We start from the raw sequence: 27,625 nt of genomic DNA on the forward strand, positions 1-27,625 counted from the left end.
AGTCTGCTGAGTGGTGATTCTGAGATTGATGCAAGGTGTCTGTCGAATGAATGATTTATTGATGGCCACACATTAACTGAACTGAACATTGTAGGCTATATTCGACAGTTACGTAATACATTCAAGGATTTTTTTGGCGATACTTATCCGTTGAATTCTTTAGTCGTGACAGACACCTTTTCAAGCGCTCTTCCTACCGAAGGCGGTAATGAATTTCAATCGTACATATGGAACGAATTGACCAGCAACCCGTTTAAAACGTTTACGACACCAAGAGGCATCAAAGATGGCGAGCATAAACCGAGTTGGCTCGCCTATGGATTTATGTGAAGAAAACTATGACTTAAAACAAGAAGTTCTTGACAATAAGAAAAAGTTTTTGGAAAACAAACAGAGAAATCGTTCACGTATCCTTCTGAGCATACAAAATATTGGCCAGTTTTTCTATGAATTATCTTTGCAAACCGTTGCTATGCATGCAACTATATAGAACAATCACTACATTTAGCATCGTAGCTTGAATTACCGACATAGCTTTACTTACCTACATGAAGTAGATTTATTTAGCTAACAAATCAAACTTATTTCTATGAATATCATTTTTCTCAGGATGTGCAGAAAATCACACTCAGTTGCAGTGAACTAAATTTTAAACTAATCTGAAAAGAATTCTTGAAAAAATCACTCTTGATAATGTGTGTTTTTCTTTGCGCTAAGTGTAGTCATCTTTCACTGAGTATGATATATATTTAAGATGAGTCAATCATGACCATTAATCAATAAATTTACATGAAACAAAAATATTAAGAGTATTTGATTAAGGTAAATTAGTAATAAATACTCATTTGTTTGATTTTTTTTTTTTTTTTTTGCTGTCCAAAAATGTGAATTATAAATACTGTAGAAGAACATATTTTTGTGGTGATTTAATTTCATTGATTTGTCACCTAAAATAAATTCGTGGGCATTTAATTTCATTGTTTTGAAAGTAACCCTATTCAATATATATTCTAAAAATTTCGTGTGAGCTTAAAGTTTTGAAGATATTTTTTAACAACGAAATAAGCAAAATTTGATCCCCGATGAATATTTCTGCTTTTACTGCAGTAATTGACTCAAATTTTTTACTTTTTTTTCCTCCCTCATAGGTTTTGAGGATTTAAGATGAAGTTTAAAACGTAGAATCAATTTCTGCTAGCCTTAGATAAACATGTAGATTTTAAGAACTAACCTTTTGGACATTTTGCAACAGTTTATTTCAAAAAAGAAATGCAGATTAGTACCAAGGTAGCTACATGATATGTGCAGTATTTGAATATTTGCAATTTTTCCAGTTTAACAAGGTTATTAATTTTACTTCACTTGTATATTGTATCACATATTTGGAGATTGTTTTAAAAAAAACTTAAAACAGATAGATGTATGTTCTCAACATAAAGTTATAATCCTTTATTGGCATTTAATTTTAAAAAGAATGTAACAAAATGATCTACATACAGCATTATGACAAAAGTTTTCACGATTTTTACACAATGGCAACATTTTTCGCTATATTGTAACCAAAAATTGCTGAACTCACTGAATAATTATTAACGTATAAAATAAAAATAATGCTCTAGCTAAATTGACGACAATATTGATCGAAAGTTTTTATGCTAAGAACGTGATCCCCTAAAACCATGTGTTGACAGTACGTATATTACATAGTGGTAAATGTAGGAAACTCGAAAGGAGGTGATGGTTGTGGTTGACATTAAGAGACAAAAATTAATCATTCTTTCTCGTCTGATATCTGTGTTTTCATTGGCTATTTCTGATTCCTATTTAGTTTCCGAATTCCAACCCTAAAGTAAATATATGATATGAAATAAATCATCAAATGCCCCAAAACCTTGAACCTCAAGGTTAATTTTTGGCTATTTGAAGATTGATGATAGTACAATATTGTGTAAAATAATATTTCCTTCCTGCCTCTCTTTGATTAATTAGTAATGAAATGTCTTTAAAGTTTTCATTATAATGTTACAATTTGATATCATTTTGAGCCATCTATATATACAAAGTAAATGACAAAAATATCTAGACTTGAAAATGAAAGTGTTATATTTATTCTCTATAGAGATAATAGTCAAAAAATTATAATACTTTGTTTTTATAGCATACATGTATATATATATATATATAAACATACATTTCAATGCCATTTGACAGATTTTTAATGCAGTGAAATATGTAAACATATAGGAGATTAATTTATTTTGCTGCAAGTCAGTAGAATTAATGTGAGGTTGTTTAATTTTGTGTCATTTTCTTAACTGAAATGATCAGCTTTTTTCATCGGATCCATTGATGAGGTTAATAAGAAAATCAGCAAATTAGACAGAAAACTTCAGAAGTACACAGCATTGGTTGTGGAGAGTCGAGCCTCTAACTATGAAGACACTGATGATACAATGTCTGTGGCCAGTGCCAGAGGGAGAGACAGATATGAAAGAAGAGGTTCTCATTTGGATATTCTATTTAAGCTTGCAGGAAATAATAGAAAACTAATGAGATAAAAAAACTATAGTCATTTTTTATTTGTGTATAAGTCATATGTATGTTATTGTATATGAAAACTTCTGAACTATGTAAATTTAATTAATGTATGGCACGTTTTAAGGTATGGTTTAATGAAACTTTTTTCCACTTATTTCAGAGAGAGAAACCAAAGAAATTAACAAATTTGCAGGGTACTTTACAATGAAGCAGAGTAAGAATTTTAATTAACATTAACGACGTTCAATCCTGATATTTAAAGTCTTAAACTTTTTTGGTCAAGTATATTTTTAGTTTCTACACATATAGCTTAATTAAAAATCAAATCAAAATATTTGGGTCAATATGCTTCTTTTGGAGCTACCATTCATTAAATATGACCTTTTTGCACTGAAATCTATGTCTTAATAAAAATTTACATCTTCAAAGTTTTCCCTCTAATATTTTTATCCTACTTAAGCATGGAACAAAATAAATTATGTCTATTTAAAAAGAGACATTTAAAATCCATAGGCGAGCCAACTCGGTTTAATTGCTACGCATAATCAATTATTTGACCTTTCTGCACTCACAAAGTGGGATTTTTCTGGCTTTGAAAATTTAATAAGCAAGAAAATTATTTTAAAGTCTTAAACTTTTGCTGAATTTCAGAAGATAGGTCAAAGTTATCTTAAATATTCAGAAAAGAACATCAAAAGTGGGGGTATATGATGTAAATTTTTAGATATTATACGAAAAATTTGTCAGTTTTCTGATAAAATTGGCTCAGTTTTTTCCCGGACTTTCAGAATATATTTACTATATTTGTCATAATTCATCGAAAGAATTCATAAGAAAAAAATTAATAGATATTTCAGAACACGCATAACACATTTCACTGCAAAAAACAGCTTTGTGTGCAACCAGCACGGAAAAATAGGAATCTAAAATTAACAGTACTTTATTAAGTTCAAAAGGGATAAATTGATAATTTTTTTCTAAAAAACCTTCTGCCACAAAATATAGTCCCTGGCTTAACCCTTCTTGAATAATGCTAAAACTTAAAATCGATGCAAAATTTTTGAAATAAAGGTCTAGACCAAAATTGAATCAAAAGCACAGGATGGAACGTCCTTAAGTAACACATTCTGAATATATATATAAATCAAGATCTTGTCTTCTGTTATCAATTTTGTTTACAGCAAACTATCAGAATCTTTCAATTTGGTAGATTTTTGTATCTATTTAATTAAAAGACAAATGTTGAAAATTGATAAAATTTGTAAATAAACATGTGACGTAATTTAACTCTAATTTTTTGTTTAATCGTTCAGCTTTCCTACCGGGAAGAAGTGAGAGGGTTAAAAATATCTCTAAAGTCAGCATGCAGCCTAGCAAAACTACAGTAAGATCACATTATACAGTGTCATAAGTAGTGGTAAACTACTTCTCATGTAGTTAGAATATAGTGTCATAAAGAGTGGTAAAAAATGACTCATCATAGATGTGAACGACTTTTCATTGAGTTATAAATTATTACATTTATATATATATAAATAGTGGTATTGACCCCTCATTCAATTTGAAGTAAATTTTGACATGTGTATGTCATTATATATTGATTTTATATATAAAAATATCATGATTTATGCTATAGATTAAAAAAAAAACAGTTAAAAAATTAAATTGGGTTATTAAAAGGTTTTAAATAATTTTATTTTTCATACCTCATACATTTTGCTTGAACTAATTACTAATCATCTAGTAATTAATAGCTACTGCTGTCATGTTTGTATATTTAAAATATAATAAACAGCTGCAAAAGTCATCATGAGATAAAGGTCAACTTAAATTATTTCATAAATAGACCACAAGGCCCAAGTGTTGAAATAAGATCCAGAACTTTTCATAGAAATGAATGGAAAAGTTCTTTTACAGTGTTTTCTGGAACGCAATTAAATTTTGACAACCATTCTAACAGAGTAGTTTATTGCACGATACATACTTGTTTTCATGACATCATTTTAATTAATAAGATAAGTTTTCTGGTATAATCTGAAAAGCAAGATAATGTGGTGAGCGTACCATTCAGTGAGTCAACAACACCTCAGACAGATTGCGTAACACCTCAAACAGAATATTCTGTCCTTGAAATACTTTAAAACATGTATTACATAAGTATAAAACATGCTGAAAGTTATTTTTTGATAGATGATAGATATGGTACATTTCAGATAAAGAAAGAATCAGGAAAACCAAAGTTTGTTGAGGTATGCACTTCAATTATTCATATTCCCCAGTAATATGGCTAATGTGAAAGAAGTAAAATGTTAAAAAAAATGACAATGAAAACTGTGTTTCAGTATGCCCCATCTGTAGATGATAAACAGTATTTTTGACCCTTAATGCTAAGTTTTCAGTATGTTTATAGGATGACATTTGACTTTTAATCTTTGAGACTAAGTTTTCAATATGTTTAAATGATGACATTTGATCCTTGATCCTAAGTTTTCAGTATGTTTATATAATGACATTTGACCTTTGACCCTTGGTGCTAAGTTTTCAGTGATGTTTATATGATGACATTTGACTTTTGATCTTTAAGACTAAGTTTTCAGTATGTTTATATAATGACATTTGACCTTTGACCCTTGGTGCTAAGTTTTCAGTATGTTTATAGGATGACATTTGACTTTTGATCTTTAAGACTAAGTTTTTAGTATGTTTATATGTCAACATTTGCCTGTAGCTCCACCAGTACCCAGGCTATGACATCACAGAGCTAACGGCCCTCCCCGATGAAATCCCCCTCGCGGAGATGTTACAGAAAGCAGTCTCAGCTCACATGCAGCTTCATAAAAAGGTAAACCTCAAACTCAGATTCCACTTGCCTTAAGATGTTATGGGAGGCAGTATATTTAAAATCCTCCTAACTTTGGTATGAACTTGGTGTCACATTTAATTTTATTTAGGGTTCATTGTAACAGTGCGAGACACACTGAAATATGAGTTCAAAGTTACACTGCATGGGCTTAGAGGCTGAATTGATCATGTATGAAAATATTAATTTTTTCCATTATGTTTCGGTACTTTTGGTATGAGGCAACCTACAAAACTTATTTGTTTCTCATTCTGTGAGTAATTTGAAATTGGTATAGCTGAGAATATTGTTGAATACATATTTAACTTGTTTTCATATTTAGCCTGACTACAGACCTGAATTTGAAAAATGGTTTTACTCTGAAATGTCCCAAGCAGTATGTTCTGTAAGTATCAGTCTATAAATTAAATCTTGTACAGAATTTTATATTACAGATATTATGAATATACATTGTACATGAGTATTGCTGAAACTTATTCCTGTAATATATATTTTAATTGTGACAACGATTCAAATGGATTTAGATTTTCCTGACTTGTTTTACAGGACATTTTCTGGTACCTCTTCCTGGACAAGTTTCAGTCGAGTAAAAACTCCCAGGTCAAGCTGTTTAATAGGGCAGCATACAACTATGTCAAGTTAATGTTATATGTCAGGAATCCACAGTACCGTGATGTCTTCTTCAAGGTCAGCAACCGCTATTTCACCTGATGATAAATTGTTTGGAAGAATTACAGGGGGACAGAGTTTAGTTTATTTGTGGTCTGGATTATCATAATTGTGATTAATTTCAACGAAGAGGAAATGGAAAACTAAGAAAAACCATTTAAAAAAAAACAATGATCAAATTTTAAAACTAAAATTTTTAAAGGGCAAGATACCGTATCTAAAAAAATAAGTTAAATCTGGTGGTTAATTTGGGATTAATTTGTTGACCCTCCAGCCTCCTTAAAAAAAAAACAATGTAAAGGGCAAGGATATAGAATGAACCAACAGAAAAATTTAGCCATTTATCATCATTTCATTCATTGAAAGTGAAACTTGTTTTAAATGTCTAGACTAAATATATCAATTAAATAGAAGAGATTAATGTTATTGGTACATGTAAATAAATATAAAACTTACTAAAATGTAAATTATTATGACTACTGTATACAGGGAAATTTTCGCCCCCATTTTATTTTCGCCCCTTTCGCCCTATCCTCATTTGGGCGAATTTAAAACGGGGCGAATTCAAAGAATACAGTGTACTTTCTTAAACCAAACTAGGCCTGGGCGAATTTAAAACGGGGCAAAATTGTTTGCAAGAGTGAAAGGGCGAAAATAAGACGGGGCGAAAATAACCCTGTATACAGTATTTTTCTGTTTTTGTGTTTTGATCAATTTTTGCTTTTATTTAAAGTCTTCAGATTCAGCTCTTTATAGTGAAATAATTTTTGATATTGAATTAACACCTTGTATTATCCAGGACTACCCGACTCTGGTTGCCCAGGCGACCTATGCTGCCTACTGCCACTCCTTCCCTGACTCTTACAGACAGTTTAATGAGCAGTTTAAGGAGGATCTAGTCACCCTGGTCTACAGCTGGATTGCAGGTGAGTTCTTTGTCTGCTGACAATTTGCCATATATAAGCCATTTTATTATGAACACATTGATTCATGAGCAAGGATAAGGGGAAGAAATTGTGAAGAGAAGTTTTCAAAGATAATCTTTTTTGACTAATATTTTTTATGCCATGCTATGAATATGGCCGGGGAATATAGAGTTTGTCATGTCCGTCTTCTGTCTTTCCATTGCGCTTTGCGTTAAGCTCCGTTCAAAGAAACTCTTCAAGGAATATTTAACAAACGTCATATGATGATGCATATTGATGATAGCTATTCAACTGCATCAACATTTTGTGACCTTGACCTTTCCTTTGACCCTGACCTCACTTTTCTTAAATTAGTGTTTAACTCAAAGAAACATTTCAAGAGAGTTTTACCAAACTTCATATACTGATACGTAAGAAAAAGTAAGCTATTCAACTGCATCACCAATTTGGGACCTTGACCTTGATCACTTTTCTTAAAGATATACTTACATGCTATATAAATGCCATTTGTTTTTTTATGTAAAACAAAATGATTAAATGATTTGAGAAATGTAATGAAAAAATAATACTTTCGACAAAGTTCTACTCAATAAATCATTGAAATTACAAAACAATTACCCGGTAAACAAGGTCTGCAATATTAAGAATTTCAGTCTTAGAATCTACATGAATATTGATGACAGAAGACGTAAATAAAAAGTTAATATCAGTAATAATGGAGTAAATGATTAATACCTCCTGATTTAAAGCATAACTATCTTTAAGTGTTAGACATTTGCCATCCCTGTCAAAAGTTATTTGTATACCTAAAAGTATCAACTTAGTCACTTAAATGATGCATTCGTTTCAATAGAAGCATTAATTTACTGACAGGAAAATAAAGGATAAATGATTATAATGAGACATTTATTATCATGCATTTATTTTCAATCGTGTATTAAATTACAACACCAGTATTTTCATGACTGTAATTGTTATACAAATTAAATTTCTAAATTTACCTGGTATTTTTAATAATTAATGCAAATTATAGCATGTATAGCTTTAGATATTAAGCATTTAAGATATTTCTATCATACTTATTATGCTGATACATATTAGTGAGAGCTATTCAACTGTGTTAAAATCTTTTGACCTTGAACTGTCCTGTGACATTGACTTCACTTTTCTTGAATTTACACTGCATGGATTTAATTACAAAAACCATTTCAGATATTTTTTATGTAAGATTATACACTTATACATGTACATAATTTGGTGAGAATTCATCTGCATGTATATCCATTTTTTTTTTAGATTTCAATTTCAATTAGTCAACTGTTCAAATTCAATATTCTCATCAAACTTCATAAACTAATACAAATTTTCATCTTGCATTACTAATAAAACATCGACAGGGCATTCATGTCCAATGGACATATTTCTAGTTAGAGTTAAGTTTTATTTCTCATGTTTACAGGTATCAAACCTGCATCAAGATGCTGGTTGTCCTGGAACTTTGACAAATTAGAGCCACCCAATATAAAACAGAGAGAAGAGATGATGAACAGAGAGAAGAATAAAAAACGTAAGTAAACTTCGTTATCTCGATGGGGCTGAGAAAAAATTTCGAGATATCTGAGGATTCGAGATATCGAGGGTAAAATGTTTAAAGAATATGTAGTTGGGACTTCCACATCACTTTGACATTTGATATCCATAGTATTTTAGATATCAGAATTTATGATTCATACCAAAGTGAAACGTACTGTATAACTGTCATTATCTTCATAAAGTTTAATTGAATTCCAGATTTTGTCTATCCAAAATAAAAATCATAGCAAGAATAGGTACTAGTATTTAAATATACTGCATATTGTGTAAATATTTATTTGGTGCATTTATACAACATTTGCAAAAGTAAAAATGGTCTAGTTTAATTTTGATAGTGGGGCATTGTGTCATGGTTAGGAACATAAGTCATTTCAATATGTCACCCGAGAACCTAATTCCCATTGCAAACTCATAACATTCTGCATCTGTATTGAAATCATGTACATCAATTCAGCAGTTTCTCATCAGATGTTATGATGTACAAATTTGCACATCTTATATTTATAATTCTCATGGGCTTACCACTGCTAATTCAATTATAACCTCTGTAAGCTCTTCATCAATATGAGTTGCCAATTTTCCATCATTTATATTGACAGCTGTTATATAACAGCTCAATCCCCAAGGGAAGTCTGGTATTGTTCAGCACAAACACTTGCCTTTCAATATGTCTGTAGATGTTGGTCCCAAAATCAAGCATTACAACTAAGTCTCACGTGACAATCTTTAAAAAGAATTGTACGGTATATAATTGCCTTCCTTAAAAAAGAAAATTCAGTGTATAAAAATGTCACTGACAAAAATATAACTATTGTATCAAACTGTCTTTAAATTGAACTCTGAAAAATATTGATAAATTCAATGCATTTAATGTAAATAATTGTAGTGTGCAAAACTCATTTTTTGACTATGGTAGTAAAATCAACATCCACAAATAAAGTCAACACGAATCCTATACGATAAATCATATGCTATGTTTTCCTCATCTAGGAAATAAATCTTTGATTTGCCACTTAGGTGCGTAATATATTTTTTTGGAAGAAAAGCAGGTGCAGATAGACATTTACAACATGCGTATCTTGCATTAAAAAATGCATCAGGATAATTTTCAAATAAATCTTGGCAAAAGGCAAAAGTTTGAAACACCATCTGGAGTGTTTTAATTTTTTGAACTTTCACACAATTCTCTCTGACCCTGTAAAGAACCACTAGGTCTTTTTAATCATCATTGGGTAAATAGGATTTAAGTTTCTTCAAAGAAGAAACTGCCTGCTTTCCAAGGAAATGATAAATAGTAGAATTGATCTGATCAAATCTGCATGATGTTAGAATTCTGTAGTTTTTTGTTTTTTTTTATATTTTTATCTTTTTGCTCATTGAGATTTTTTGCATTAGATCTGATTTCTCCATTGTTGTTCTTTTTTTACATTTTCAACCTCAACCAGAAACACTGGACCAATTTCAACCAAACTTAGCACAAAACATTCTAGAGTAGAAGGGATTCAATTGTGTAAACAAAGAGCTGTGTTTTCTTGGAAGGGGAGATCATAAAGAAAAAGCAAAATTGTGTCCTTTTCATCTCAAGAAACACTGGGCCAGAACAGATAAAACTAATATGAAAGCTTCCAGATATAGCTTAGATTTTAATTTGTTAAAATCATTATTGGCAGACTTGGGGTGGGGTTGGGGATCATTCCATTGCAAGTTTCTTAAGGCAGGTCCATACTTTTACGGATCCGGTTTTAATTTTACACACCAATATAAAATTTTGATTATCTTTGTCTATTGAAATAAAATCTTTTTTGATGATTGAAAATAATATAGCAACTAGGGCTGTATCAATATATCAATATATCGATACGTATCGATATTCAAGGAGCATATGGTATCGAAAAATAACTTCCAATACGTATCGGGCAGACATTTTTCTTCTAATTCTGTGAAAAAAGATGGGAATTTTAATCACTAAACATTAAATTTAACTTTTTAAAATTGAAACTGACCAAAAAATTATAATCATTAAGGACATAGCACAAGTTATATGATTATTAAAAAATACATAGATAATTTTATTTTAATATGCTGATTTTTCAGTCATTTAAAGTTTTAATTTGAAGTGTTATTTGTAGTAGCATTGAGGCTAGAACTTTGAAATAGATTATAAAACATTTAGTTTTTATGAAATTCATGCATTAAATGACTTTATAAGACTATTTTGATGGACTTGTTTAAGAATCCAATATATCGCATATCGCTTTAAAAAATATTGTATCGTATCGTATCGAAATTTTTTGCTCAATACACAGCCCTAATAGCAACCATATATTTGTTTATTATAGTGTCATTGTACACACAAAGCATTTAATGTACATTATTTATAGGAACAACCACTTTGCACTCTGTCCGTAGGATCTATATGTAATTTGGTACATACACAGACAGAGAATTCTTACTTGCCTTTATGGACCTAAAGCTTTTTAATTTTTTTTTAAACAAACTAACTTGAGATCTATTTATCTATAATTTTTAGCCTATATCATCTTTTTAAATTTACTTTTTTATAAGTTTTGCGAAGAACGATTGAAAAAATAGATATTCCAAAAATGGGGGTATAGGTGTTCAAAAGGCTGTTTTGTGAAATTTTTCTGGTCAATCATAATAAAGTATGTTTTTTGCTAACCTTAGATATAATTCTAAATAATTGTAAAGAAAAAATAGCATATAAACATATAAGATTTTGAGGAATATTTAAAATAAAGATATTTTGAGCTTTTTCTCTGAAAGATTTTGACAGAATCAACGTCAATTTTTTTAGTGTTTTCAAATAGAAATTTCAAATATTTTCTTGACAAATGAATATTTATGATTTTCCTTAGTTTTAACAATAATTGGATGTGATTTGGTACATAGCTAAATAAAATATGATGTTACTTACACTTCTACATGTTGAATTTTGGCTGTTGAATTTTAGAGGTATATACTCCGAAACATGTTGCATGAAAATTAACTTGCAAAGATATGTTTTTTATGGGTGTTTTTGTTAGATTATGACTTATTCAAGATTTTCAAATCGAAAAATAAACAGTTTGACAGAAAATTCTGAAAGTACGGACCTACCTTAATGTCCATATGATTTGTACTATCCACATGTTTTCACTTATGTAATATTAAAAATTGATATCCCCACCCGCTTTTCAAAGAAAGGAAGGCATATTGCTTTGCCTCTTAGTCAGTCTGTCTCACTGTCAGTCACCAACAGTTTCGGTTCATTTTCTTTGCAAAGATTTTTGACAGAATTATGCCCCTAGCTTGGACTTAGAAAAATTCCATTTATTTGCAGTTTCCATTTATTTTCTTTGCAGAGATTGCAAATGCTGAAATGAAATTTCTCATAATAATAGGTAGCTAGGTCAAGTTCTGTTCAAAGGGTACAATCAAGCAACTTTGTCAGAGTTATGCCCCTTTGACTTAGAAAAATTCCAATTATTTGCAGTTGTATTAATTGGTTCTTAATAATTCTTTTTTTATATGATTTTAAAAAGAAATTTAGTACATGTAATACAATTCCAGTGAGTTATTTTATAATGGAATTCTAGCTCATTTGTATTTATTTGATAATAAAATTATCACTTTGTTTTAATTCTTTATTTTCAGCCTCCCTGTCTTTGAATTTTGATTTCCTGGACTCCCTGTTCTCTAGTAATGCCAGTCAGTATACCTCCACCACCTCCCTAAATCAGTCCATGTCAAAGTCCTCAATGCAGAGCTTCGGGGGTCGCCGAGGGAAAAAACTCTCACGAGGCCTGAACAGGCGTAGCAGTGTACAGAGCTCTGTGTCGCTCTCCTCCAAACAGCACCTCCAGTCTCCTGGATCTTCCCATGATGGGGCCATTATTGACTATGTGTCCGAAAATCAGAGAGTGGGAGGGTACGGGAAAAAGCCCTCTCCATCGGGGTCTCAGGTGGGGAAGGAACGGGCAGTCGATCCCAGAAAATTACGAGATGCGCTGACCCCGATTAGGGAGACAACATACGAAGAGGATGCTCAACAGCTGGACACTCACAGAGGGGACAAAACATCCACCGTGTCTGTGGCTCTGACCAAGGCCCCCACTAAAGTCCCAGGCAGGAAGTTACGAGAGGTAAACTTCATGACTTGGTCAGTGATATTGTCGTAGATCCCACAACAGTGTTGCTGAATGTTACAGCAACTTTTCATAATATATTTATTTTCAATACATGTAGTATGAATTTTGGTTATATTGCAAAACTTTTGCTGAACTTTGTCTAAGGCATACATCTATAAGAGCATATCTTATTTATTGATAAACATCTGTTGAATGAATTTCATATCTTGTCAACTAATCAATGAAATGTGTTTTTCTTGCTTACTTTTTAGTCCCACCCAGCTTGTGGAGGCCCTGACTATGTGAAGTCTGTTTTTAACATTAACGGACAGAGCCCCCTGGTGGTGCACTTTTTAAGGATGAAGGGTCTGCAGTATGATGCTGGTACTGATGTCCTGGTACAGCGGACAGAAATTCAAAACTTACCTCCATATCCTTTATCATGCAACTTGTGTCAAGAAAACTTGATGAAGGAAAAACAATATAATGATAATTTTATTTTCTAATTTTGGGCCAAGAGGGCATACATTTTTTTTTACAATGATAATATTATGCCTTATTGCATGAAACACTCAAAATTAAGAAAAGGAGATTATGACGTACATGTGGCTCAATGTGATGTCATAATAGGTGTGTACTTAAACATGTTTGTAAGAGGTCAGGAAACATTGGAAATGGAGAAAATATTGTAGTATTTATGCAACAGTCAGCATAATAATAACAATAGTGTTGTGTTTTGCATGCACTATGCCTAATAGTAGTCAGGATTTGACACATAGTGCACTCAAACCGTGACTACTATTTAGGCATAGTGCATGCAAAACACAACACTATTATATAAGTATGTTAAGTATAATGTGTAAATGGAAAAAAAAAGAAAAACAAAGAATTTATTCAAAATGATATGTCACTAATCATATTGTTTAAAAAAGCAAAACGTTCAAAATTTTGGTAGATGGCAGGTTGTTTTTATCTTGGAAATAGTATGCCTGATGAATATCTTTGAGTTATAAAAAAAAAGTTAAACTTATAACATTTATATGCCTTAACTCTGGTTTACTTTGGATGCACCAACATATAGAGATGTAATCAGAGAATCTTTCAAGAAAGCCAGGGATATAGAGAAGCAGTATGATGAGTGAGTATAGTACTTATATTGTAAATCCCATAAACATTGAACCTGCATACATGACAGATGATTGCATTGTAATGGTGTGGACCATGAATATTGGCCTAATATACCGTAGTTCAGTTCCCAGTTCAAGCCAGATATTTCTTCTCCTGATACTCCTTTTCTGTTACTTAATTTTTTGCTGTTGACCACCCCTGATTACAAGTAAAAAGTTCTACCAGGGGCAGTAAGAAATAAGTTGTGTCTTTGAGGGCGAAGACAATTTAAGGAGAGAGGAATAGTTTGGGCGAGAGATACTGGCCTGGGTAGCTAGGTAGAACACCTGATAGAGTGATGCAGGGGTCCCAGACCGGCCATACATTTTCTCTTTTCCTATTACAATATTATGCACATTTGTAAAGGTTTATCCTTGTTATAAGGATTAACTTCTGATAAAATTTCTTATTATAATTTGTAGATTTATTGAAAAGAACTTTAAGGAGCATGTAGAGACAATGATGAGAAATAGAATAGCTGACAAGAGACACAGAGATTTAGAAAAGTTACTGTTGTCCAATCCAAAGGAGGTCAAGAGGTTAACGGAACTCATCATATTGGAGCAGGAGGTAAAGTTATTAACAGGAGAACTAATCTTATAGTATTTCATTTTTTAACACACATTATTTTTCACAAATATTTATTATTATTTTTCACAAATATTTATTTTAGACAAGTGAGCAAAATAAAACACATTTTATAGTAAACCTTTTCACATATCAGCCTCACAAATTTAACAGTTCTCTGAAAATTTAAGATATCATTTTAGCCCATAACCATTAGCATTTTCCCTCCATAAAGGTTCAACTTTATCAATGCCTAAATTAAGCACATTAAATAGATTCTGCATGTAGTGTATATATATTTATTGCACTTGTTCATATATTTCCTTTTTGCACAGAATTTAACATGTCCATATTTTGCTCAACAAATAAGTCTCAATAAAGTCTTTCTGATCAATGTTTATCAATTGTCCATGTGTCTGTTATTGCCTGTCTAGATCTGCTAAAAAGAAATAATGCATCTTAAGGTCAAGATCTAGTAAATGAAAGGTGCTTACAGATTTATCAAATTTAAGGAATAAATTCTTTTAATGATTTTTTGTAACTTAGCTTGGTCAAATGATGAGGTTTGGGGTATAATTTATGAGTAATCAAGATGAAAAATCATATCTTAAACTCTCATTTCTAATGAAAAATTAAGAAAATCAGTCATGAATATGAGAGTTTTTTCCATATCGCACCAAGAAAATCTATCGATTGCCTACAGTTTCTAAGAAAACGGTAATTTATGTTCTTGGCCTCTTCTTTAAAATAATGTCAAATTTGATATAGGTATAGGGACTACTTTTCATATGATTTCAAATTTAATTCAATGAAAATACTTTATTTTCTACATGCGGAAAAGTACGGAAAAAAGAAAGTTGAAAGTGATTATGACGTCATAAAGGATCTAGCACCAAAAAATTATTCTTAAAAGTCATTTACTAGATCTTAACCTTAAACAATTTTTCTTTTCTATTTTCCCTATTACATAATTCTTTCAAAATTACGTAAGATACGTTCAGTTTTATGATACTTATTATTCTCATATTCATAATTCATTACATGTATTACTGTCTATACTGGCTAGTGAAGACGACATTCAGTCTAAGAGAAATGCCAGACAGCTGAGCATTGTGGATTCTTTTGACCCCTTGTTTTTATTTTCTTGAATTTTCAAGATTTTCCTTGTTGAAAGACGTAATTTCCTGAGCAAACTTCATGCTCCTACTGATGTTTGTATATTTATATGTTTTCTTGCAGAAAAGTCTCGAGTCCGATTCAGCTGAACCAGCGGTTATTATAGAACAGACTCTGAATGCCTTGTCACACAGAATGTGGTGACAAGCTTAGATTGATTCAAGTATTAGGTTTATATCAGACATATGCAATAGAATAATATGTAGTAAATTTGATTAACTTGTTAACAGTAACGTATCTCCTTGCGGAGACTTTAAAGTTTTGGCCAATCAATATAAAGGCAAAGTGGGACTTATTCAGCCTTAATTATTCAATAATACTATAACTGATTTGAAATTACCTAATAAATAACAATATATGAAAAAAATAAAGTTCAACTAATTCAAAAAGAATCATATTTAACTCGCAGGGTGTTGAAAGATTCATATTTTAACTCTTAGGGTTTTTCAAAGGAGCTTTTAGTGACTGTGTTTTGTTTTTGTGAATTGTGACAAATTATTAAACAGGAAACTCTCTACAATTAATGGAGACAGAGATTCTTTGATTTTAAAAGCAGAGCTCTTTTTTCTTTAACTTGATGTGGCATTCCAATTGTGTGCTTCAGAAAAGACTTGATTTTCCTAATCTGTGTCTGGTGTTGCAGGAGAATAATTTAATTCATGGCATTCAAAAGTTTTTACTTTATAACTATAATTTTGCTTTTAAATATATATATCCAAGAAATCTTTATTTCTGACTTTTTACAAGGATAATCTTTCTATTTACTTGTTGTGTTATATAATCAGTATACATATACATTAGATACCAAGTATTTTAAACTGATGAGTAAAATGTTTTTTAAAAGGGGCAGAATTGTTTTTATTGTGTTTGATGAAAATCAATTACTTAAAGGTTCCTCAGCTTTATATGTATTTGTGTTTTACAGAGATTGGAGGATTCTTTGTCGGCCGGAGCTGATACAGCCATAGAGAACTCGCTACAGGCCCTGAGATGTACCTAAAGGGAAGATAACTCATGGTGTTGTCCAGCCCTGGGATAAAATATATACAGTAGTTTTTGACTAAACTCTTACCATCATGTATTTGATTGTTATTGACTGTATATATTTTCATGTTCATTCTATACGTAATGTTATGTACATAAAGTCTCTCGCAAATATTTCTTGTCCACAAACTTTATTTTGATGAAGACACATTTCTTGTCATATGTACAAACATGTATATGCATTTCTTCTCAATGTTTTGAAATTGTGCCAAATAGTATTAATTCCATGAGAGATGCTCCGATACATTATTATATGAAATGCGTTGAATAGTAAAGCATTGAATTTTTACTAAAGCATGTTCCTTGCAGACTTAATTTTCTATAAATAGGTCCTGTACTAAACTAGCTTGTATAAAGCATTTTACTTGTGTGATTTCAATTAAATAAGTTATACAATCATTTTTTTGAGGATAGAACTTTTAATTATTTTAATACATTCCTTATACCCACTGTGATATGGTGACTGTGATTATATTTATACAATTTTAAGAATAATTTACTAGTTTACAACACTGTTGCTAATTTGTTCATGATGCAAGGATTGGTTTGTAATGTTACTGTCTTATTCAATAAATTGTTTCTTATTATGTTTTAGATTTGCTGTTTAACAAAAATTAACATTGTATAAATATTTTACCAGGGCACTTCAGCACAACACAAGTTATAGTTACACTATAGATATTAATTGGTTAATGGTAAATACACCCACAGTTTTTAATTCACGAGGGGCGGAGCCCCGAGTGAATTAAAAACTGTGAGTGTATTTACCATTAACCAATTAATATCTATTGTGTAAGTTACTTGTACCAGAGGACCAATGAGTCAAAAGCTGGTTGACAGTTAGCACCGCCCACTTCATCCTGTCAAGCCATGGTCCAGAGTCTGTATAAATACCTCTCTCCATCTGAACGGATCGTATTTTGAAAGCAGCGTGTGGGGTATCGTCGATCAAAAAAAAATCGGAATGAATGATCATTACTGGGTACGTGTGAAGATGTTGCAGCTTAGACAGAGGGCTTGATTTTTGTCGGGAACAGAGGTAGCGATCGTAAACTATTTTATTTTAGACTGTTATTCCTTTCGAAGATCGATTTTATTTGATTTTTATTTTTTTGGGGGGGGGGGGGGGTGATTCAATGGAAAACATCGCCGATTGAACTGTTCATTTATAGCCATCAATATACAAAAACCGCGAAATGATTTCTGACATTTTATTAAGTTTGAATGTTATTGCAAGCATAGGCGTCGGAAGCAAATTGAAGGGGGGGGGGGGGGGCTAAACCAACAAAAAAAGATAAACCCTAATTTTAAATGCCTATACATTATGTCTATGTTTGCAAAAAAGTGGGGGGGGGGTGCTTAGCTCCCGTCCCCCGGTTCCGACGCCTATGTCAAGTAAAAAAGACGGGGTACCTTTAACATGTTTAATGTGAAATTACTATTTGGAGACAAGAATAAGAATTAAGACAATTCGAGATGGAACGTATAACGTTAACAGGATAGGCTTAGTAAAATACTGAGCGAATGTCGACAAATTAATGTTAGTATTCTTGAAGTTTAAAATGTTGACTAAACTCATTTATCAGTTATTGCCAAGGTTTTGAAATCAGCATCATTCATTCATCAGTCAAGGTTTTGTTACATGTCTTGTGGCTTGATGCCAAATTGTGGGCATGACTTAAAAACTGTGGTTCTTCTGGCAAATACACCACAGCAACATCAAAGTAAAATCTGAATTTACCGCCAGTCCTATGGTACAATTAATGGTCGCACTCATAATTCTTCCTCTATGAGCAGTAAAGATGTCACAATAACTTTTAGTTACACAGAACCAGCATTTCAGAACATTTCATGCTTATGTAAGAAAAGTAATCTTTCCCTCATATTTTCAACTCAAGTATTAGAATGAAAACTACATATGAAAACAATTAATTTTAAGGGGGAGGTTTGTAATGATTTAGCTTATATATGTGAAGAGTGGATTTTGGCCGTGGTAGCTCAGTGTTTTAGAACACTTATTAGTGATGCAGGGGTATCAAGTTTAGCAACAGCTACATATATTAAATTATGAATTTCACTTTGGAGAACTTGATAAAAACTTGCAACACAGTCCAATGCAAGCTAAGTCTGCCTAGACAAGATGCATGTACTTCTATGATCAAGTAGGTATACTTTTTTTTTTTTTATTTCGTGTATCATTTTAGGTTTTTCCAAATAATTTCTTATTTTAGTTTTTAATTTTTTATGATAATCATTATAAAACTGTTTTAATACCAAGTCTGTCTGAAGCATTTACATTTATCCCCACAAATGCATTGGATCTTGACAAGCTTATCAATGTGAGTGATAATTTTGGCAACATAATTACATGCGTACTGTTAAAACAAGAACTGAATATTTCATTATAAGACTGAATGGGCAAAGAGAGACAAAAGAATAGAATGAATAACCAACTGGACAATTCCAGAACAAAATTTGATTTTAAAAAATATGACTTACTGCATACTCAACCAAACAAACCAAATATAACTTTAAATAAAAAATTTAGAGGAAAAAAAAATCAAAATTTTGTTTACGGAAGAATGATGGAGTGATTTACGATAGCTTTATGGAACCATAACATAGTGAACAGTTTAATGCTGTGTTAGTAATACTAGTACATGTGATTTAAAGGCTCCTATTGTTTAAAACTTGTACCTATAATAGAGCTACAGATATAACCTTATCCTGGCAAGCACAAACTCTTTCATCTTTACCTCAAAGAACTTTATGAAACCTTTGTCAATAAAATACATGAAATGAAAATCATAAGCTTCTCTCAGACTTTGTACAATGACTAAAAAGAAATACAAAACTAAGTTTAAGTTTCAATAAATATTTAATGTAGTAAATACTGATATACAGTAAATATCATGAACAGTGTAAAGTATTGAACACAGACTTTGAAAAGAAATGCCCAAAATGATTTGATCTTAAATTTTGTGAAGACTTGAATATTTGAACATCAAATTTTGTGATGACTTGAATATTTGATCATCAAAATTGAGTTTACAAACAAACAAAAAAATTGCAGTTTACACTCGATTGCTTTCATTTCAAGCATTTAGGCAAGATAGTATGTGGTACCCATATCATAAAAAAAGTCAGAATTTCCTACTTTACAATATCTCTAAAATTAAAAGAATGTTTTGATAAAAAGAAATCTGTAAAGAGATATATAAAACCAACACTAAATTTGCAGTGTTTCACAATATGAATATTTAAATACACTGTAACTGTAAATCAGGCATGGCTTTCACACTAACAGTAAATATGTTTGTTTTTTTTTTTTTAATTCAAACAAAATGAAAAACACCTAACATCATTCATCCAATTACTATAATTCTCTACAGCACTACAATATGTAGATATATTATTCAAACTTATCCATATGTCCATAAAATCTTTCACTCAGACAGAAGAACTAAATGCAACAAGATTGAGACAGTTGATGAAATGATGCTGGACTTCACACCAATCATTCATTACATTTCACTTTGATTAAAATTACAGGATCAAACTATTGCCAAGCACTGGTAAAATTGTGAGGTATAATATCACATATATAAACATCTGATACCTGAGATATATCTGGAAACAACTTTAATTGTGAACACAACTGGCATACTAGAATCAAAAACATGTTATGCCATTAAAAAAATATCTAAAAACTCAATTTAAGTCTATACTGAATTAAAATCTATTATTTGAGGTACATGTCTAAGAAATATGACGATATACATTTCCACTCGAAAGGTTCTAAAGTGTTTACTTGAACACAAATTATTTTTATTTACATTTCTAAATTATCATTTTTCTAACAACTGTTCCATTACGCTCATTCTTTTTCTGCACACTTTTAGTCAGCCCATTCTGAGATCCTTTCCAAGTTTATCTTGCATCTATACACACTATACACTCTCCAATTTTGGCACTCATCTACTTCATTCCATACACTGAGTTTAAAGCACACTCTTTTCCATTCTGCTCCCGGGCTGCCTTAGAATAGAACAGTCTTGTATCCAGAGCTAATCTATCGTGAAGACGTCATACATAACCACACAGGATTTCCTCCCTCCTTGTCTCATACAACTCTGTCATTTCACGGTATTCACAATTTGCATCTAAAACCTACAAAAGTGAATTCATTCTAAGCAAATGAACATTTCATTTCAGTTCATAGGGTAAACAAAAATACAATATAAAGTAATACAGGTATCCAAAAAATATTCACACCAATTATACTGTTCAATGAAAGGTTCGATATTGCACAATTTGATCTTGTATAGTAGGATAATTTCTCATATTTCCTTTATTCGGTGTTGAAATATTTTTTATTTGCACTTGCGTTGTAATTCAAAGGATTTGACTTTGTGCACAAGTTTGAAGTTCTTGATATGAATTTAAAATGTTTACAATAAAATGAGAAACAAACCAGAACAGGTGCAGGTGCTTTGTAGTATTTCTGCTGAACTAACCATTCCTCATGGAGATCATGTAGGTCCTGGATTAAATTCTGAAAGAATATGCATCAGTTATTCAACTGAATGTCAAAATCTACTTCACAAACTTGTATGATTTAATAGTTCCCTGTCTTTTAGCAAAATGAAAATCTAACAATTAATGAAGTCTAAATATACTAAATGTACCAGTTTTTCTATCAAAAGAAATGAAATCTTACATTCAGCCAAAATTCAAAAATACATATGGCAATTGGAGAGCAAATACACAGTAAACATGGGAACAGTAACTTATATAGTAGTATGTTATATATCATGATAGATCATATGGGCTTCCACTTAGAAAATTTCTATGAATCACTTTGTGCTGAACCCTTAACATACATTCATACAATATTTGAAAATGACACTCCTTAAATTCATATGGGAGTCAGTCTGGGATGTCTTACTGGTATGGCACTATAACAGGTAATGTGACTTTATCCCTTAATTTATCTCTGTACAACTAACATTTCTAAACTGCCATTCAGCATCTAAATAAACATCTTGGGTCTCATATTTCCTCAATAAAACCTCGTTCAAAAAATCTCTTGGCCACATGACATGTGAAACAGCAGAGCCAAGTATCTGGTTGAAGAAGACTAATATACTTTGATTACTGGGGAAAACTTGGATCCCTATTTACTGCTTGCATAAAATTTGAAATTTAAAAATAATTGCATTGAAAGTCATGAAAGACTTGTTTTCGATCTGCAATCTAAAGCAAGACCTCTGCACAACAAAATCTGGGCAGGTTATCGAATACCGATTCTCTTAGACTAAAACAGTTTTAGATTTTTTTTTTACTTTTAGCAAATCTTATGTTTAAAGTAATTTCAGCCTAAAACTCTTTGTTCCAGGAAATGTATATCGCTAAAGAGTTTTTTGAACAAAAAAAGTGTACCATGGGCACTGATGCCTCCTCCTTCCTGTCTCTCTTCCTGATTCTCTCGTAACACACATCTGGATCTGCCCGCAGATACACTGAAAGGGAAAGTAAACTTACAGACTCAATAGTCCTAAAAATGCTGTAAAACAATGAAAAAAAACAGATCATTCTGGAAAATGCAGTGACTGTAACAATACACAACAAGAAGAATTTTGTGGTCTAAAACTTACAGAATTAGCCTTAGTACTTTAAAACAAGAGGCCCAGGGGCACAGCGCTCACCTGAGAACATCGGCTAGGAAAAAGCACATATCAGATCAGAACTGGGGGGGGGGGGGGGGGGGGTTGGGGCTTGAATTTTAACCCCCCAAGGGGTCATGATTTGAACAATCTAAAATCTTCACTACCTGAGGATGATTCCATATAAATATCACTAATCATGGCTTTGAAATACTTGAAAAGAAGATTTTAAAAGGTTTCCCTATATATACCTTTGGTAGGCCATTTTGGCCCCACCCTAGCCCCGGGGTTCATGATTTGAACATATTTGAATCTACACTACCTGAGGATGGTTCCACATGAGTTTCATCTTTCCTGGTCCAGTGGTTCTTGAGAAGATTTTAAAAGATTTTCCCTATATATTCCTATGTAAAACTTTTAACGGCCATTATGGCCCCACCCTACCCCCGGGGGGTCATGATTTGAACAAACTTATATCTACACTACATGAGGATGATTTCACATGAGTTTCATCTTTCCTGGCCCTGTGGTTCTTGAGAAGAAGATTTTTAAAGATTTTTTCTATATATTTCTATGTAAAAATTTAACGGCCATTATGGCCCCATCCTACCGCCGGGGGTCATGATTTGAACATATTTGAATCTACACTACCTGAGGATGGTTCCACATGAGTTTCATCTTTCCTGGTCCAGTGGTTCTTGAGAAGAAGATTTTTCCTATATATTCCTATGTAAAACTTTTAACGGCCATTATGGCCCCACCCTACCCCCGGGGGTTATGATTTGAACAAAATTGAATCTACACTACCTGAGGATAATTCCACATGAGTTTCAACTTTCCTGGCCCAGTGGTTCTTGAGAAGAAGATTTTTAAAGATTTTTCCTATATATTCCAATGTAAAACTTTTAACGACCATTATGGCCCCACCCTACACCGGGGGGGTCACGATTTGAACAAATCTGTACTACCTGAGGATAATTTCACATGAGTTTCATCTTTTCTGTCTTAATGGTTCTTGAGAAGAAGATTTTAAAAGATTTTTCCTATATATTCCTACGTAAAACTTTTAACAGCCATTATGGCCCCACCCTACCTCCGGGGGTCATGATTTGAACAAATCTGAATCTATACTACCTGAGGATAATTTCACATGAGTTTCATCTTTTCTGTCTCAATGGTTCTTGAGAAGAAGATTTTCAAAATTTTTCCTATATACTCCTATGTAAAACTTTGATCGGCCATTTTGGCCCCACCCTACCCCCAGGGGTCATGATTTGAAGAAACTTGAATCTACACTACCTGAGGAAGATTCCACATGAGTTTCATCTTTCCTGGACCAGTGGTTCTTGAGAAGAAGATTTTTTAAAAATGCAATTAATTTTCCTCTACGTGTAATTCATGATTAGCTCCCCTTGGAAAAGGGCTTGACCCTTCATTTGAACAAACTTGAATCCCCTTTACCCAGGGATACTTTGTAGCAAGTTTGGTTGAAATTGGCCCAGTGGTTCTTGAGAAGAAGATGAAAATGTAAAAAGTTTACGACAACGACGCCAACGACGACAACGACGACAACGGACAAATTTTGATCAGAAAAGCTCACTTGAGCCTTTGGCTCAGGTGAGCTAAAAAAAAAAATAATAGTAATAAATGGCAATGCCTGTACTTTTGTTTTAATAACTGACAATGTCTTACCTATGAGGTCCAAACCAGTATTGTCTTTCTTTGTCAAGTAGTCAAACCACTGGTTAAGAATTGAGTACTCCAAACCATTAATCACTTGCCTGTAGAAATCATAATTATCAAACAGTAGACAGAAATTATGCATACCAAACATTAACAATGGATTTAATCCATAAACATGTACTATAGAAAAACAATAGTACTCACTCTCTGTAACAGTTTTCCACAAAGCAGTATCTTGTACTGTGAAGGGACCTTTCTAATAATTTCACTGGCTTTTCCTAAAACATGAACAAAATGCATGTGAAGTGGATGAAACTCATTTTGATGTTCTAACAATGATAAATCATGTTTCACATCTTTCCGTCATTTTAGAGGACAAAATTAAAATAGAAAACAAGCAATTTTTCGAATAAATACAATTGCCTAAATTCTTTCTATTAAAAATCATAATGATATTGAAATCCGAAAATAGCTATAATTTGTGCACTGAAAATTAATTAATAACTAAATGAATATTAATTAACTAAACATACGGTCTGTTTGGCATGCATCTGGATTCTTGTCAGTTGAGCATACAGATTAAATGTGAAACTCCATCTCTTAGGATCTTCATACAGCAGTTTCTGTTGGAGTAAAATCAGACTCAAAACTAATGTCAAACATTAGAAACACTTAGTTTCTGCTTAAATTAAAAAAGAAAAAATTAAATTGAAATATTGCCATTTTTTCCACTTCCAAATTACCCTGGATTTCTCCCTAGTATTGATGTTGTTGCAATAACATTATGCTACACTTGTACTTATATCAATACATCTAGTACAAACCAGTGCATTATGTCCCTGTACATTGGTCCACTGCTCCACCGGTTCTCTTACTGCCTACAATAGTCATGCAAAACTTTATTATCAAAACTTAAACTCTCTCAGAATACTACACAAGGAAGAGATTCAGGGACATCAGCGGCCTCCAGGACAAAGACAATATGAGCAATTGTTAAAAGGAATATGTCAATTTTTATTGTAATAGTAAAAACTAAAGGAAGACAACTTGGAAAGCTTTAGTTGTTCATTTTGAGTGATGCTGGAGCCTTTTACTTTCAAGCATAAACTCACCTCTACATTTGGGGAATTTTTAAAGTACTCCAGAAGAGTTGTCTTCCCACTCCCTATATTTCCCTCCACAGAAACCTGAAAGAAATACATGAACAGCTTCATTCACTTTGCACATCCATTATTTATATGCAAAGTCAAAAAACTGAATTTGAAAAATTGGCAAATATTCTAATTATATGGAAAAAAAAACTTAGTATATTCTTATTAATAGTGACAGTCACTGTGATAAATGTACCACTGTTCAAATTATTACAGGATACTGGATAGTGGTTTCACATTCATTCATTCTCTGATTTTTCATTAATTTGTGTAGACTACCACAAATCAAACAATCCATGTAATATTAAAATTTTGAGGATTTTAAATTAATATCAATTTATATCTTTATCATAACATTTAAAAATTCAATGTTTTACTATGAACTTACCGTGAACAATCTTCCTTTTGGTAGAATCCGGCGGATATTTTCATCTTGAAATACTAAAAAATACATATACAATTTTTAAACTTTGTCCATTCTATGGGACTTTTTTTTGATATTTTTATCATGAGAACTCAACTGAGTATTGTAGATTTATAAATAATTTGCTTATATGTATTGTAGCACCATTACAAAAAGTCGAGTACATGAAGTAATTACTTATATATTAAAGCGTATGTTTGATGGTAGCATACACCCCCCCATTTTCAGAAATGCTTCCAGCTGTTTCTGCCTGATACTGTTCAAAATCATCTCGTTGCTTTTTCCGACAGGTGAAGGTACACATAGTACACAAAATATTAAAAAGCAGTCCATCTTCAAAATGAGAGGACATCTGAGCCAAGGATTTCAAAATGATTCAAATTTCAAAGCAAGCAAATTCTTTAAAAAAAATAGAAGGTACCTTGTCTGTATTGTGGAAGCAATATCTAAATTAAATATGTTTGTATCGAACTTTATTCCTACAAATATATTTAATAGCCAGTATACATTTAAGATTTCTGCCAGGTAAAAGTATCAAGTACCAGCACATTTTGAAAGGCATGTTTGGCAACAGAATGTTATTTGCTTGGCATTTTTTTTCTCTTGCATGTTTCTTGTAATAAAATTTCAAATTTCAGATGGATTTACAAAAATTAGATCTCTCTGAAATCAGAAATTATATCGGAATTCAGCTTAAAAAGCATACATGTATTAACATTAGTCATAAAAACAGAGTGTAAGTAAACAATGAAAATTACAAAAACATTACTAAAAATTTAAATGTGCAAAAAATTAGACATTGCATTTCATTAAAATGCAAAAAACATAAATTTATGTCTTTGTATGTCTCTGGTAAAAACTAAAGCCAATCTCATCTTAAGTCTCAATCAGAAATGCGCGTTATTATGTTTCCTAATTTTCAGTGAATAAAATGAGGAAAATACTTTCATTAAGCCTTTTTACTTTGCTGTCATACAAAAAATTGAAATACCTTTCTCTGTGATTCTTTTTATCTGTTCGGAGCCCAACATTCTGAGGTTTGAACATGAACCTTTGTCCGTCCTGCAACTGTCTACCCAGAGTGATTTGGCGCAAATGTTGAGTGCAACAGGCGAATATACCGCCAATAAACGTTGTGAGGTTTGATTGGCAATTAACCTACTGAGCGCCATCTATCAATCCAGGGGAAGTAACTCCGACTCCATGTTTACATTCATACCTTGCACCAACAATGTTTCCACCTTGGCTATTATATCGACATAACGGTTTACATTATGTAAATATAAACTTATTAGCAATTGAACATGTGGGCTAACTGCCATGAAATAATCTTTCGTTCATTTGCTGATGTTGCAAACTGAGAAAACTTGCGTAATCAAATTTACAACATTACAATCTCTTTTTTCTTATAAATAAAAGAATTAAATATGTAAACATTTCTATTAAACTTGTAGGTTAACACAAGATAATAATTATATGCTTCAAACCTTGAATATTACCTTCTCCTCATCATGCACATTTTCTCTTTGAACAACCATCATGAAAATTCCAGAGGCACTCCGAAATCAAAATAACCGAGAATGTCGTTCCCGATTGATAAACAGTGTAGACTAAGAATCGAGATTCCCACCTACATTTTGCACCCATTTATTTCAACATTAATAGCAAATTTGACCATAAAATCTTTGTTTTATACAAAGAACAGTTCATTGGTAATTGATTGATTATTCTAATACCAGCGCTTAATGGTAGATTATCCCTTGAAAAAAAAGGGGTGGGGGAGACGATATTTTTTCCATTTAAATCGGACTTTAAAGCATCCCTTATTTTTAAATAGTCTTGGATATGATTAAATGTTCCTTATATCTTTTCTTATGTTTTACGCAAATAAATTAAATATAAATATTTTAATAAAATACAATATTTTAGTTGTAAATTGCTTTGATATTTGTGAAAAAATAAGCAATTTTATCGTTTTTTTGTCTATAAATATACAATGCCCTCTACCTCCCCCGGTGAAACACAAAAACCTTT

At 31.8% G+C, this 27,625-nt stretch overlaps 2 protein-coding genes across 5 annotated transcripts; one reads left to right on the top strand and one right to left on the bottom strand.

The window, feature by feature from the left end:
* The first annotated feature begins 243 nt into the window (after window positions 1–243).
* On the top strand, window positions 244–17,256 carry LOC134252398 (protein FAM227B-like). Its single transcript, XM_062734869.1, has 16 exons — window positions 244–407; window positions 2,329–2,499; window positions 2,699–2,752; window positions 3,852–3,922; window positions 4,752–4,787; window positions 5,267–5,380; window positions 5,721–5,783; window positions 5,945–6,085; window positions 6,867–6,993; window positions 8,453–8,560; window positions 12,241–12,728; window positions 12,986–13,143; window positions 13,774–13,851; window positions 14,303–14,450; window positions 15,687–15,719; window positions 16,549–17,256. The coding sequence occupies exons 1-16, from the start codon at window positions 287–289 to the stop codon at window positions 16,621–16,623; spliced, it is 1,986 nt and encodes a 661-aa protein (XP_062590853.1). The 5' UTR covers window positions 244–286; the 3' UTR covers window positions 16,624–17,256.
* A 2,270-nt stretch (window positions 17,257–19,526) lies between these two features.
* Window positions 19,527–27,147, bottom strand: LOC134252419 (thymidine kinase 2, mitochondrial-like). Of its 4 annotated transcripts, none has more exons than XR_009988965.1 (12): window positions 27,091–27,147; window positions 26,583–26,810; window positions 25,556–25,608; window positions 25,129–25,203; window positions 24,841–24,894; window positions 24,550–24,639; window positions 24,221–24,294; window positions 24,026–24,114; window positions 22,110–22,189; window positions 21,142–21,222; window positions 19,720–20,837; window positions 19,527–19,687 (listed from the first exon to the last, which is right to left on the bottom strand). XR_009988965.1 is itself a non-coding variant. In XM_062734895.1 (11 exons), the coding sequence occupies exons 2-11, from the start codon at window positions 26,761–26,763 to the stop codon at window positions 20,754–20,756; spliced, it is 861 nt and encodes a 286-aa protein (XP_062590879.1). In that variant the 5' UTR covers window positions 26,764–26,810; window positions 27,091–27,147; the 3' UTR covers window positions 19,527–20,753. The 4 variants fall into 4 exon arrangements, 1 of the variants encoding a protein (XP_062590879.1); XR_009988967.1 differs by having other exon boundaries at window positions 19,527–19,638; window positions 19,671–20,837; XR_009988966.1 differs by having other exon boundaries at window positions 27,079–27,127.
* Window positions 27,148–27,625: the final 478 nt, after the last annotated feature.

Source organism: Saccostrea cucullata, unplaced genomic scaffold (assembly GCF_032062105.1).
Source record: "Saccostrea cucullata isolate Sc308-1 unplaced genomic scaffold, CSIRO_AGI_Scuc_v1 ctg45, whole genome shotgun sequence".
Taxonomy (NCBI): Eukaryota; Metazoa; Mollusca; class Bivalvia; order Ostreida; family Ostreidae; genus Saccostrea; species Saccostrea cuccullata.

Coding starts and splice junctions, on each gene's coding strand:
- LOC134252398 (XM_062734869.1), top strand. CDS start 287: ATGGCGAGCATAAACCGAGTTGGCTCGCCTATGGATTTATGTGAAGAA. Junction 2,753..3,851: donor GTACTTTACAATGAAGCAGA/GTAAGAATTTTA, acceptor TTAATCGTTCAG/CTTTCCTACCGGGAAGAAGT. Junction 5,381..5,720: donor ACATGCAGCTTCATAAAAAG/GTAAACCTCAAA, acceptor TTTCATATTTAG/CCTGACTACAGACCTGAATT.
- LOC134252419 (XM_062734895.1), bottom strand. CDS start 26,763: ATGGCGCTCAGTAGGTTAATTGCCAATCAAACCTCACAACGTTTATTG. Junction 24,640..24,840: donor TACAGGGACATAATGCACTG/GTTTGTACTAGA, acceptor TTACTCCAACAG/AAACTGCTGTATGAAGATCC. Junction 24,295..24,549: donor AGATGCATGCCAAACAGACC/GTATGTTTAGTT, acceptor TTCATGTTTTAG/GAAAAGCCAGTGAAATTATT.